At 44.1% G+C, this 15,241-nt stretch overlaps 1 protein-coding gene across 1 annotated transcript in view; it reads right to left on the bottom strand.

The window, feature by feature from the left end:
* Positions 1 to 5,492: 5,492 nt before the first annotated feature.
* The window catches only part of GPD1L (glycerol-3-phosphate dehydrogenase 1 like), a 48,238-nt gene continuing 38,489 nt past the window's right edge, over positions 5,493 to 15,241 (bottom strand). The window contains exons 5-7 of the mRNA XM_007948633.2: positions 11,675 to 11,908; positions 11,271 to 11,377; positions 5,493 to 5,589 (exon numbers count right to left, since the gene is read on the bottom strand). Coding sequence (XP_007946824.2) covers positions 5,493 to 5,589; positions 11,271 to 11,377; positions 11,675 to 11,908 — 438 coding nt within the window. The remainder of the gene's footprint in view (positions 5,590 to 11,270; positions 11,378 to 11,674; positions 11,909 to 15,241) is intronic.

Genomic DNA, 15,241 nt, shown 5'->3' with positions numbered 1-15,241 from the left:
AGCCATGACAAGAACAGACATATGCACACCCATGTTCATCGCAGCACTATTTACAATAGCCAAAAGATGGAAACAACCTAGGTGTCCATCAAATGAGGAATGAATAACTAAACTATGGTACATACACACAATGGAATACTATGCAACCCTAAAGAATAACGTAGAATCTGCAAAACACCATATAACATGGATAAACTTGGAGGACATTATGCTGTGTGAAATAAGTTAATCACAGACAGACAAATATTATATTAGTCCATTACTGTAAAAGTCAAGGAAAGGTTTATATATGGAAGAAAATTTTCTTTGTTGGTTACCAGGGGTGGGAGGGGAGGTGTTCTGGTTACCTAGTGCTGCTGTAGCACAAAATACCACAAATGGGATGGCCTTAACAAACAGGAGCTTATTCTTTTACAATTCAGGAGGCTAGAAGTCCAAGTTCAAAGTGCCAGGCTCTAGGGGCTGTGTGAAAACCCCTCGACCTTGGGCTTCAGCTCTGCCTTTTATTCCCAGCCCAGTGAAGCTAGATGCATCTTTTCACTCAGGCAGCTACTGGCTGCTGAGGCTGACAAGCCCAAGGTTGACAAATAAAATGGCACAGTCCCGACATTACCAAACCACATGGCAGGCCATTAATTCAAGTGCATTGTAAGTCCCCAGGTTGGCAGAACATAACAGGCTGGTGAACAACAACACGGCTACATGCAGGGTCCAAGCGTGCCATAAGCTAGAGGCCATTCCCAAAGCTGTTTCTTATATATGGGAAGCAGACCACATACCCAAAGCAGCTACTCAGCTGCTTGTGGTAGATCCCACCATGGAGTTGACTGCCAGTCTCATCATGGGGAATAACTCCCACCAGCTGCCCAGCCACTCAACCAGGCCCAGCCAAGTTGACACACAAACATAACTGTCACAGGAGGGTAGGGAACACTGTTAGGTAGAGATAAGTATCGATTTGGGTGAAGAGAAGGGCAATGTACCAAATGTGAGTGATCAACATGGTGGCATTGAGGAAGAAGAAGACATAGAGAGGTACATGGGAGATGCAGACAACAAAGATGAACCCTTTCGCACATACAGTACTGTGTTGTCAGTGAAGGCAAACATGGGTATATTCGTGGATAGATGGGTGGACAGGCTGAACTATTACGTATGTCTATGCAGCAGAGAGTATACCCAAGAGCATGTATAGGCTTGGCAGACAATGGTTCTACAAGTGTATTTGTATGTTCTGTAAGAATTCCCAGAGGTATAGTAGAGCTGACAAGGGACAAGGCTGCAGTCACTCCTTGGTCCCAGCCAGCTACCCAGAGGGAGCAAGTAGTTGAACCTGTGGGCTCAGGACCATAGTCGCAGGGGACATCAAGCTCAGTTGGCATAAGATACTACACAAAACATTGTTCTACCTCCTACTTTGGTGAGTAGTGACTGGGATCTTAAAAGCTTGCAGGCAGTCTTCTAGATGCAACGATGGGTCTCTCCTCATCCAGAACAAAGACGAATGAAGAAAATCAAAGATTCATGGAAACAATTAGTCCTCACGACTGGTAGACCATGCAATCCTCAGCCTATATGACTATGAGACCAGAAAGAAGAACTAGATGGTATCCAGCTATCACTGTCAACCACTCAGAGGGGGATCTATGTAGGAGATCCTGGATAGAGAGGGAGAGCAGTGGAACAAAATTCAAAATCATTTGGGGGGGGGGGGAGGACCAGGTTTGCTGGTGTGATAGAGCCCGGTGGAACCACTGAGACTATGGCCCCTAGCTGCCCTTCAGGTCTGGAATTGAACTCACACCTGTGGCTTCCAGCCAAACAAAACAAAGGCATATGAGGTGAACACTTACCTGAGGTACCTACACTCCTTGGAGAGAACAATCATGGGAGAAAGAAGAGCTATTATGCACAGGGAGACAGCTCAAGGGGCAGGAGTGCATGGAGGGATGGACACAAGGAAGAGGTAACTTATGAGGAGCAAGTGGGAGGGGAGCTGTTGCATTGTGGTAAATTGTCATCAATGTCATGAGACAAAGTGTATGTGAACTGCTGTATGGAAAGTGAATTTGCTCTATAAACTTTCACCCAAATCACAATAAAAAAAAGAAAAAAATCATTAAGCAATGGAAGGGAACACAGACAAATTTAAATATATGTTTCGAGAACTGGGAGTAGAAATGATGCCTTTCTTTAAAAAAAAAAATTGCCTTTAGTATGGTTAATTCAACAAAATTCAGAAAAAAGAAAGACATGACTTAAATAAAACCATGAACTAAACTAACACAAGGAAGAGAGGACTTATAGCACAGGTTTTGGGGGTAAATGTTTATTAATTCAAGCTTTTAAATTATATTTCCACCTACAGCCTGTAAACAAATACAGTACATTATGTAAGTAAAAGATATGAACAAGTGGAAAAGCTAAAGTTTCCTTTGTACACTGGCACCACAACACCCTCCTTGGGCCGATGCACAGGGCCATGTTATAGTTAAGAGTCACGTGAAAAACCAGAAGGAGCTTCTTCGGACTCCACTTCCTTTGATGGACTTCAGGACAAGTATTTGTTCCACATGATAGTAGGCTGGAGTATAGCAAGGCAACAGTGTAGTTTTTACATTCACAGATTGGCTGGAATAGTACAAATTAAGCTTCTAATCTCCTCCCTCTTACCATAATTACTAAGAAATGTGAATTAAAATATATGACAGACTACAGGTGGCTATAAAAATAGATAATCGTTGAGTAATAAATATCTACAGTTAGCAGAGCACAAACCTTTAAAATTGGCCTTTGTCCATAATGTGCAGAATAGTATGTCTAAGAGGTACTGTCGACAGACTTCAGTGGTAAGACAGCATTTGTAAAGAAAAAACACTCAAGTATAAAATCCAGAGTATGAAGCTGAATGCAGATGAGGCTATACAAAACACACAAAACTCGAATTCCTCACATCTAATTAATTATCTTCCTTAATAGACACCACAATTACCTTACAGCCCTTTATGTACAGGCAGTCCCAGGTTACTAACGTCTGACCTACGGACAAGCCATAGTTACAAACCAACCCTTGTAGAGCCTATTACATGAACAATTTGAGGTACATAACAATGGTTCATAAAAACAAATGGGCACTACTCTGCAATCCACACTCAAACATCATTATTACTATTATTGTATTATCGCTGTATCACATTAAAGATGTTGTAGTGTGTCTGGAAGTGCTAAATTTTTTAACACTTTAATGTTCTTTATGCATAGAAAGGTATACTATAAACTGGGACAAACAGCTGACTAACTGACGTTAGATATGAACTGTACCCACTGTTCTAATTTACCTACAAATTCAACTTAAAGATGACTTAGGAACTGAACTCGTTCATAATCCAGGGACTGCCTGTATCTTAAAAAGTAACACTTTGTTACATATGTACAAACTTTAAAAAAGATTTACCACTAGACAAGCAAAAATTGATTAACAGTGGTACTAAAATGGCTGAAACGTGTCGCATTTTGTGTGCTTTCACATACTTCTATGTATGGGACTTAAAATGCCCCCAAGATGTTTTGGATTTTAATTTCTTAAATTCTCACCAGAAAAAATCTATTCCACGATCATTCCAGGTACAGAAGAAGAAGGAAAAAAAAAAAAACCCCACCAGAAAATCAAGTTAAAATCTCACAAAGTGACTGAAAACTCATGACGATATCAGTGACATTCATGTACTCCCTTAACACTTATCAAGTGCTCGTAAGGTAACTGTGTAATGCTATCCTGAAACCAATTTCATTGAGGAAGGTGCAAAAATTCTCATTCTAACTTCAGAATTAAAAGCACTTACGTGAGTTTCAGTGAGGTTGACATCTACTTGGTTGTACCTCACAGTGTCACCTTAAAGCTTCACCTAGGATTCACGGCAGACTTGCACTGTACAAGTTCAGAACTCAGAATATCACAGGTAGTTCTTCATCCTAACTTCTTACAGGGAGGGAGGGCCCACGCAGCCTAGAACAGTGTTTCCAATATATGGTTCCCAGAACATGTTTCCCTGCCCAACAACTTGCCATCATCTACTATGTTTGGGACTTGTTGGGTTAAACGGAATTAAATAGGTTTTGCTGATATACTCATATGTGTCCTACACCTTCAAGAGGGGTGCACAGATGCAGCTCTTCTCAAACTCAATTGGCCTTTCTAAGGAACACCCACTGGATCTCAGGACACCGTTTTCTATGGAACATAGTTTGAGAAATGCCAATCCAGCATTAGTGGTTCTCAAATTTTCGTGTGCAGCAGAAATGCCTGGAAGCCCTGATGAAGCAAAGACACACACACCCTACCTCAGGTCTAGGGTGGGACCTGGGAACATGCATTTCTAACAGACTCCAAGGGAAGCTGCTGCTACTGAACTGTGGACCAAATTTTGAGCAGTACACATCTCTACAACGACCACACAAATCTTAGCTTCAGGAAGCCCTCTTGGGACCACAGGAAAGGCTGCATGTGGCATGTGTCATGATGATTTAACTTAAATCAAATTAGTCCAGCGACATCTTAGAAAGTCCTGGCACCTTGGTGGCATAGAGGACCATTGGATCTGACCCCTGGCACTGCCTCTACTCACCAGGTGACCAGGCATCGTGACTCTGTCTTAAAAGGAATAATAGCAGCCCCCTCTCTGGGCATTTGTGAGGCTTAAAAGAGACAGCTGCAAAAAGGCACCATCAACAAGAAGCCCCATGCAAGGGCCTGCTGTTATCCAGAACAACGTGTCAGTCACAGTGAGAAAAGCCCAGACAAGCTTTCTATCTTCTGCCACTGCTGAGTCTTGATGAAAGTGCCCTGGCAACTAACAGAGAAAAGAGGCTAAAAATGCAGAAAATCTGCACCGAGCAGCAAATACATTAGTGGACTATCTAATTAAAAATATGTAATTGGTAAAAAAAAAAAAAAAAATCAACCCACAATGAAAAGTGTTAATTATGCTGGCTTTGAGACAACGTTTAAAAGTTACAGTATGTTGATCTTTGGAAACACTCTCTCCTCCACTCCATCATGTTAACGCTGGTTAAATTTTAACATCAAAAGAATGAGAAAAAAAAAAAAAAAATCCCTCCACTCAAACAAATTATCTAAAATATGATTTAGATCTAAAAAATTTAGCTGAGATCGTTCTAATCTTACAGACTACCACAGTGTGAAAATTTCAAAACAATTTTTAAAAAGGATCTTCAGTTTGGTTCATAGAAATACCTGCAGAATGCGACATAAGCACACCCTTGCGTATATATCTGTGCGTTTAGTTGCTATACAGTGTATCTTTGTCAACGTGCTGCTTCTCACAATTCAAAAATGAACCTGTAGAAATTCATACACATCCATGATGGGATTACAGTCAAGCAAACATCTTCTTGCCAAGTCCTGTTTCCATTTGAACCTAAAAGCCTGATTGGAAAGGCAGAAGCTCCCCCAGCTCATGGTGTGATTCACTCTATGTGTGCTCCGGATGGCACTGGAGACAGGACAGCATATCCTGAACCGGTTTTCCTTCATAGCAGATCTGATACACTGCAGTAAATAACGGAAACCTAGTTGGGGAGAAATGAGGTGGGGGGGAAAAAAAAAAAAAAGACAAGATTAGACCATCTGGTTTACCTCATAGAACAAATGAGTTCTCCTGTCTTGCCTGACAGCGTACAGATTAGTGTGCTACCGGGGAAAACAAAGTGACCACCTTCTACACTTCTTTATTATTTATTCTGAAAAAAGCCTCTGTATTGTGGCTGTAAGATCTGTCTATAACCTAGACCACTATCTGCCTAACGTTGGATTGGGGTGCAAACAAGTCACAAGGTAATCCTTGCAGGGGAATCGGTGGTCACTTACAAAAAGAGCTGGGGTGCAGACTCCTGGTCAAACCTGGAATGAGTCTGTTTTCTGCTACTATTTTAAAAGACTGGAGGATAAATTTTAAATTGCAAGGAGGTATTGCTCTCCCTTCTCAAAAAGGGATCAATCCCAAGGAGACGATGAGGCAGACTACTCATCACCATAAATAATTCAGGCAGAGAACACGCTGCAAGACTCAACGTGGGACCCCACGATCAGCAAAGCACTGCCCTCATGCCAGAAGCTGGACATATTTTGCCTTTTCTTCTAATTTGTGAGCACAAATAGAAGCGCGAGTATGAGATGGATGAGGGTACAAAGGTGTGCTAACAAGTCACTGAAAGAAAAGACAACATTATCCCCAGGGCTAGCTGGCTCAGTAAGGGTTGTTTTGTTTGTTTGTTTAATGTCAGAAGTCACTAAGGAAATAACTAAGCTAACTTTAATCAAGGTTTTAAATAAACACACACAACATGAACTTGACAGAATCAATGGTCTTTAAAGACCACTCTGAAAATTAGCTGGTAAATAACAACTTAATTTCAGGATAGCAAACAGGACAGGGAGATCACATGTCTACAAACTTCTGTCAGTTTGTCGTACTGTGGTGACTTGTGTGTTGCTGCGAGGCTGGAAGCTATGTCATCCGTATTTCAAATACTAACTGGGTCAGCCATGGTTGACAGGTTTCAGTGGAGCTTCCAGACCAAGACAGACTAGGAAAAAAGGCCTGGCAATCTACTTCCAAAAATTAGCCAATGAAAATTTTATGGATCACAACAGAACACTGTCTGACTTGCTGCTTTGGAAATATCAGGAGGGCCTGATCATTGGAAAGACATCACATTTGGTGAAGCAAAGGGCCAGTGTCTTACTAATTTTCTAGTGCTGTTATCACAGCAGTAACACAAGTGGATGACTTTAACAAACAAAAATTTATTCTCTGACAGTTTTAGGAAGCTATAAATCTGAATTCAGAGTGCTGTCTCTAGGGGAAGACTAGGGTAAAAATTTGAGTTCAAAGTGCCGGCACTCTGACCTTGGGCTTCAACTCTGCCTTCCAGGGCCACTGGAGCAAGCTGGAGGCTTCTTCTGACTCATATAGCTGCAGGGATTGAGGGATTCAAAATTGGCAGGCAGTATAGCAGGCTACAAGGAGCTCTGGTAGCACAATGCCTAAGGCATCTCACTGCTAGCCAGAAGACTGGTGGTTCAAACCTACCAGCCACTCCACGGAAAGAAGACTGGGCAATCTACTTCCACAAAGATTACCACCTTGGAAACCCGATGGGGGTCACTATGAGTCAGAATTGACTCAATGGCAGTGGGTTTGGTTTGGTTTTCTTATAGCAGGCTACAGATTGTTGGCTCAGAGTCTGTGAAAGCAACAATCCTAAAATGGCCATGCAACATGGAAGGCCACTGGTTCAAGTCCAGGAACTGGAGATGATGATGGGCCAAACGCAGCATCCAAAAGGAGCAAAAAGCCAGAGACCATTCCCAAGCCTTCTCCATGTATAGTGGAAACAGACCACACCCGAAAGGCAACTCCTCCTCTACTAATTAGCTGCTCACAGCAGATTCCACCACGGAGATGATTACACCACATCCAGTCTCATCACAGGGAATAACTACATTCAGCTGCCAAGCTGCTCAAACTCACAGTCCAGCCAAGTTGACACAGAACCTTAACTACCATGACCAGCAAGGATGATTTTAGGTGAGATGGACTGGCATAATAGCTGCAACAATGGACTCAAATAATCTCTCAATTGTGAGGATGATGCAGGACCAGGCAATGTTTCATGTCGTACATAAGGTCACCATGAGTTGGAGTTGTCTCAACATTTAGCCAGCCATCCACCACTGTGGGTATTTTAAAGCATGGAATGTTTTGTTTTTGAAATCTGGTAGACTTAATGAAATCTGACTCCATAGCCTATTAATGCCAGGCAAATCTCATAAACCCCTGAACACTGTTCTCTCCTCTATGAAATGGAGGTGGGCTGCAGGCCTGTCATGAGCGCTAGATGACTTACATGCAAAGTGAGCAACACAATGCCTGGCATGTAGTGGGTGTACAATTAACGACAGTTTATACAAGCTGCCGGGAGCTCTGATAGCGTAGTGCCTAAGGCACTAGACTGCTAACCAGAAGGCTGGCGGTTCAAACTCACCAGCCACTCCTCGGAAGGAAGGTTGGGCAATCTACTTCTGTAGTGATACTGCCTCAGAAATCCAAGGAGGGGTCGCTATGAGTCAGGTCCGACTCGACGGCACATAACAACAACAACAACAACATACAAGCTGCCATGAGAGAGATACTGTACCCTACACTGTAACATAGCCCAAGATATTTACAGAAACCCTTTATAGAAAACGTTTGCTGACCCCTGATCGAAATAATAAGTTTAAAGCAAGGAAAGCTCTTTGTGGCTGGAGGATATAAAGAAAGCTTTCCTGGGGACACCTGTGGGCTACTGTGAAGGGTGATGGGAACTGAAATGCATGTAGAGGGGGTTCTGGGCAGCCAAATAGCAAGAGGACCAAAGCATGTGCCAGTTTGAGGAGGGGGTGTCTGGGGGCAAAGAGAAGCCTTGTTCAACTGGAGGTAACAGCACACTCTGTTATAAGATGCTTCTGGACTGAAGGAGGCTGCCTTAAACACCAGCCTAAGGACTGTGGATGTAATTGTCTCAGGGAAGCAAGCCTCTGAGTCCCCGGGTAGCACTGATTGGTTCAGTGTTTGGCTGCTAACTGAAAGGATGGAGGTTCAAATCTACCCAGAGGCATCTCAGAAGGAAGGCCTGGCAATCTGCTTCCAAAAGGTCACAGCCTTGAAAGTGCTATGAAGCACAGCTCCGTTCTGTGTACAGGGGCTTGCCCTGAGTCAGAATCAGGTTAAGAAGCCTGTGAATTAAGAATGTCAAGGTAGAAGGGATCATGGCAATCATCTCATCTAATGTTTTGGATTTGGCAGACAAGAAAAGCAAGGCCAGGAACAGATAAAAATATGACTTGCCCCAAAACACATGGCTAGCCAGCAACACAGTGACCTCAAACACTGATCTCTAGCCCTTCTGCTCCCTGCTCTGTCTATAACAGTGGAGGGTAGAAAGGGGGAGGGGAATAGAGGGAGACTAGAGTAGCGATGGCTAGAATAAAAAAAAAATAAGGGAAGAAGTGGTACAAAGGGAGAATGACAAAACTCAGCTCTGCCTGGACAGCATCAGAAAGTGGGTAGCACAGGGGAAGAAGGGGTGGTCCCCAAGGACTCTAGACTCCAGGCTGGGAGAAGGGCAACATTGCCTCCAATCCAGCATCAGTGTCCTTCAACACAGGAGCAGCCTGCTCAATTTCAAATAAGAAGAAATAAAATAGGACGTGACTGGAGAAAAACTTATGCTCAGAGCTCAACTGTGCTTTTTAAAACAGGCAGCTAGTGAACCCAGAAATCCGGCTCCAGTCCATAGTCCCCCTGGAGCTAAATGATACATCTGGAATTATGCCCTGCCAACCTGTCAATCCACAGAATCCTATGGAAGGCACTCTTTGATTACACACGGGTGCCATTTTAAAATTGTGGCTGGAAGCTCACTATCACCAAATGCCCAGGTATTTTCTAAGGCTTAAAAAAAAAAAATTCTTGAAGTAGTCCAACTGTACACAAACACATCAGTGATTGCTGCTAAGAACATAAGATAAACCACACCTACTGGAGGTATTTTCTTTTTAATCACAATTTAAAGATAATTCTCCTCCCGTAGAGGCTTGTAAATGAACCTCCATCTCTGCTGGGCAGGTTTTTAAAGTCATTTCAGCAAAGTAAAGCGGAAATTAAAGAGGGAAGACAAATGCCCTGTCCACCCTCATTTTCAACTTTCAGTATGGAAATCCATGGCTGATTAATCTGTACTGGGAAAACGAGAGGTGAGCTGAGCTGCAGGATGAGGTAAAGAGGAATGGTTGGCAGTAGCAGACAACTGGACTGATCTGAAGAAGGATGAAGGGAACATGACCAGAGGTGACAGCAGATGCTGTCTGGAACCGTCTGCAACCTGCCTCCCAGCTCAGAGAGAAGGGCATGGTATAGATTAGCCACAAGTGGTGGCATCAGTACAGTGTCCAGCTCTCTACTTCCCCAGGCTACCATACTATTCCTCTCCCGAGGAGTATTATGGGAGAATTGAGAATATACAGACAGAATATACTGCATAAGCATTTATTCGATTCATAATTGTGAGGGGAGGCTTGACCAGCCAGCAACACAAAGGGACACAGGGCAGTTGGGGCCAGCGAGCAGCCTCAGAGAGGCCTGGCAGCTTTTCTGGTGCTACAGAGGGCACTCCCTCAGGAGGTAGCAAATCAAACTGACCCAATGCCAGTTTTAGTACATACTGCCTACAAGGGTTGAGGGTTTGGGTGGTAACAGACATAACGGCAGTTGCTGTGCAGTCATCCTTGAGTCATGGTGACCCCATGTGTGTCAAGAGTAGAGCTGTGCTCCACAGAGTTTTAAATGGCTGATCTTTTTGGAAACAGATTGCCAGGCCTTTCTTCTGAGGAGCCTCTGGGTGGACTCAAACTGCCAGTCAGCAGACCAATGCATTAATCATTTGCATTGTGCAGGGGCTCCAGAAATGATACTTAGGTCTAAAAGGGACCCAACCAACCATGCGTCCATCCATCCAACCATCCATCTATTCATCCATGCATCCATCTGTCCATCCATTCACATGAACAAGGCTGCTGATCAAATGGCAATACAGATTACTCATGACAGCACAAGTTCTAGGGCAATTTGTCCTTCTTTGCTCAACTGTTTGACTTCCATTAAAGAGAATACGTCTTTTTATAAAAACAATAAGGTAATCACTATTTAAAACTTAAAAATTCACAATATGTAGCTCTTACCAAATATACTGCAGCACAAACCAGAGTCTCACTCCCTGCATTTCCCGGGGCAGCTGAGCTCTTCTCACTAAAGTTTAGCCTTATTTTGTGTTTTGTGTAAACATTCACTTTCAGGTTGGGTAGGTGTTTCCTGCCATGGATGTTTACACAAAGGGCTGAACTAATCCATTCACATCCTAAGCACACCTGTTGAGTAGTCTGTACCCAGGCACACAGGGCCTGCGATCAGAAGAGAAGTACCAAACTAAACAAACTCACTGCTGTCAAGTTGATTCCGACTCATAGCGACCCCTCCTTGGGTTTCTGAGGCAGTATCTCTACAGAAGTAGATTGCCCAATCCTCCTTCCAAGGTGTGGCTGGTGGATTTGAACCACCAGCTTTCTGGTTAGCAATCACATGCCTTACGTACTATGCCACCAGAGAAGTGGGAAGGTGGATATTTATCTGGTCTCGTGGGACACTTACTTGTCAATCAGTCCCTTCTGCTTGAGGATGCGGTATACTTCAGCAGAAGTCTGAGGCCCCTGGAGTTTCTGCCCATTCAGCATCTCTTTCTCCAGTTCTTCAATGGTCTTAAAAACAAAGGTTGAGGGAGTAAGAAATAAAGGAAGAAGAAAATCCCCAATAAAGACTAAAGAATCACTTATTTCAAGAGGAGGGTGGGGGAGGAGAAGAGGGAGCCCTGCTGCAAGTTAAAGAAAGATAAACATGCAAGATCAAGGAAATGGCATCAAGAACACTGAGGTGAAAACAGAATAGGCCCAGCAGACTATAAATGCCAACATTTCTCTTCAAGGAGCTGTGCTCACACCAGCCTGGGAGTCCTGTGTGAGGAGGGAAGGGGGTGGGTAGTGAAGGTGAGGGGCTACCTTTCCAGTCCTGGCAAAGGCCTCGGCCACCCTGCGGTTCCGGCCTCCGTAACAGGTCGTGATCAGGTCGGCTACCCCGCAGCTCTCTAGGAACGTGGCTGTGGACACCTGACCCTTGCAGAAGATCCTGGCGAATGAGATCATCTCCATGAGTCCCAGGCGGATGACTGCAGCTTTGGTGTTGTCTCCGCAGTGCAGGCCATCGCAGAACCCGGCTCCCACGGCTACGATGTTCTGCAAAGGAGACGATCAGGCTGGGGGTGCTGCCTCAGCGGGAGAGAGACTGAGACAGAGACAGATCAAGGATGCTGGCTCCACCTGCAAAATGCTCAGCTGGTTCACCCACACCCCTGGGTTGTGCACTTGGACACGTGGGTCAGGCAGAAGAAAGAAGGGACAGTAATTCTCTACTCCCGTCTACACAACAAAGAGCCCAGACTTAGGGTCAGGAGGAGGAAGCAGTTGAAGAACATCAGCCAGGGAATAAGAATGGCTGATAGTCTGCGATCAAATGCTGTTTGGACAAACTGCTTTACCTTTTGTGTTTTTTTAATTAAATAATACTATGGAATCTCTGGCGGTGTAGTACATAAGGCATTTGACTGCTAACCAGGTTCAAACCCACCAGCTGCTCTGTGTAAGGAAGATGGGGCAATCTACTTCCATAAAGATTTACTGCCTCGGAAACCCAATGAGGGTCGCTATGAGTCAGAATCAGCTCGATGCCAGTGAATTTTTTTTTTTTTTTTCGGTATCCCTGAGTGGTGCCAATGGTTAACACTCATCTGCTAACCCAGAGGCATCTCAGAAACACACCCGGTGATCCACTTCCAAGAAGTCACAGTTTTCTTAAAAATCCTATGGAACAGTTCCACTCTGACACATAGGGTCACCATGGACTACAGGGGCCACCTTGATGAAAGCTAACAACAGTACATACAGATTTATACTTTGGAAGATCTTAAAACATGAAGCTGTTGTTGTTAGGTGCCATTGAGTCGGCTCCGACTCAGAGACCCTGTGTACAACAGAATCAAACACTGCCCAGCCCTGTACCAGTCTCACAATCCTTGCTATACCCGAGCCCATCATTGCACCCACTGTGTCAGTCCGCCTTGTTGAGGGCCTTCCTCTTTTTTGTTGACCCTCCACTTACTAAGCATGTTATCCTTCTCCAGGGAATGGTCCCTTCTGACAATATGACCAAAGTAGGTGAGACGAAGTCTGGCCATTCTTGCTTCCAGGGTGCATTCCAGCTGTGCTTCTTCCAGGAAAGATTTGTTAGTTCTTTTAGCAGTCAATGGTACCCTCAGTGTTCTTCGCCGACACCACACCTCAAATGCGACAACTCTTCTTCGGTCTTCCTTATTCACTGTCCAGCTCTCACATGCATATGAGGTGATTGAGAATACCATGGCTTGGGTTAGGCACACCTTAGTCTTCAGGGAGACATCTTTGCTCTTTAGCACTTTAAAGAGGTCTTGTGCAGCACATTTACCTAGTACAATATGTCATCTGATGTCTTGACTGCTGCTTCCATTGATGTTGATTGTGGAACCAAATAATATGAAATCTTTTACAACTTCAATCTTTTCTCCATCTATCCTGATGCTGCTTATTGGTCCAGTTGTGAGGATTTTTGTTTTCTTTATGTTGAGATGTAACCCATACTACAGACTGTAGTCTTTAATCTTCATCAGTAAGTGTTTCAAGTCATCCTCACTTTCAGCAAGCAAAGTTGTGTCAACTGCATATCACAGGTTGTAAACGAGTCTTCCTCCAATCCTGATACTGCGCTCTTCTTCACATAATCCAGCTTCTCGAATTATCTGCTCATCATACAGATTGAGTAAGTGTGGTGAAAGGATACAATCCTGATACACTCCCTTCCTGATTTTAAACCACATACAGGGCTGGATGCAAACACAGCATTGATGTGGCTCACCAGGAGCCATATCATTTAGACACACTTCTCACTCACTGGGAACCTGAGTCCCAAAGTCTCTTCAGATGGCCAAAAAAATCTGATGAGTCCTCTGGAAGCTTTCATCTACTTCTGGTAGACAGACAGAAGGGAACCTTCTCATCCTTGCTTCAGCCAAATAAAGAGGGTTAGAGAATAAAGGATCAGAATATAAAGGGCCCTAAATGTACCTCCTTCTTTTCTTCGGTAATAACACCAGAGCTTATTTTGGTTACCAGCTAGTCCTCTCATTATCAACCCAGTAAGGAAAACCAGCAAGTCTCTAAAAATGATCAGAAAGCTGGCATGAACCTATTCAGGCTTTAGACCAATCCATGCTACTTGTATGTCCTAGATAGTCTCCCAGGGGGGTTTAGAGCATTAAAAGACAACGAAGTAGCTTCCAAGTCTGTTACTGTGCCCCTGTGAAAAGCCGGGCTCCATTTATTCCTTGGTTCCTACTGACTCCGGCAGAGCTGATGAGGAATCAAGTCTTATGAACACATGTCTTCATAAAGTATTAATTTCTACCTGTACCTGTGAAAGCTTCTCAACCCTTCTTGCCACCTCACCATGCAAACTGTGTAGGTTTCATCAGCTTCCTGACAGCCATCATCCAAAACTACCTGCCAGGGACAACTTCATGGCTTAGCACGCTTTTAGCATCTGGCACATGTGAAGAGGGGAGGGGGTGCAGTGTGAAAGGAGACCTGAGAGATGCTGAGGGGCGAGGTGGGGGCCAGTTCTGAAGCTCTGCTCTAGAAGGTTATCATTGAGTCACCTGTTACCACTGAGTCAACACTGACTCATGGTGACCCCATGTATTACAGAGTAGAACTGCCCCATAGGTTCTCCTGGGTGTAATCTTTATGGGAGCAGATGGCCAGGCTTTTCTTCCACAATTCCACTGAGTGAGTCTGAAATGCCAACTTCTGAGTTAGTAGCAAACTGGCTGCATCACTCAGGGACTCTCCTCCAAGGTAGGCACTACATCACTCAGGGACTCTCCTCCAAGGTAGGCACTGCCTCAGTGAGAGATGAAGACTCTCAGGTACACAGGATCATAGCTTGCCGAGGTCACACAGTTAGGACATAGCAAGGCTGGGTTTCAAACCCAGGCAGTCTGGCCCTGAGTTCTCTCACTCTGTTGCCTCACTACCCTCAGACTTGAGGAATGAAGTATGTGCTGCTCTAGGACCAATGAATGAAAGGCACGGAAGGGTCACCTAGAGTTAAGATGAGAAAATTTTCTAGCAGGAACCCCACCCATCTAAACAGGTTTAGTGGCAAAGATGTGAGCTCCCTGTCACTGAAAGCATTTAAGCAGGGCCTGTATGGATTGTCCTGACCTCCAAGACAGCCCTGTGTGTCACCTCCTGTGTGTCCCAGCACTCCGAGAAAAGGGTGCTATTTTAGAAGCTGTTATGGATTGAATTGTATACCCTAAAGTATATGATAGAATCCTGACCCCTAAACCTGTGGATATAATGAAATCACTTCCCATAACCTAATCCACTCTAAGGTAATCAATCAACTGTTTGAGGACATACATGCGTAGGGTGGATCCTAAACTTAACCACCTCTGAGTTCTACAAACAGCAGAT

Source organism: Orycteropus afer, unplaced genomic scaffold (assembly GCF_000298275.1).
Source record: "Orycteropus afer afer isolate SDZICR_OR568_19922 unplaced genomic scaffold, OryAfe1.0 scaffold00218, whole genome shotgun sequence".
In the NCBI taxonomy this organism is placed as follows: Eukaryota; Metazoa; Chordata; class Mammalia; order Tubulidentata; family Orycteropodidae; genus Orycteropus; species Orycteropus afer.
This window is presented reverse-complemented; position numbering and strand designations above follow the sequence as displayed.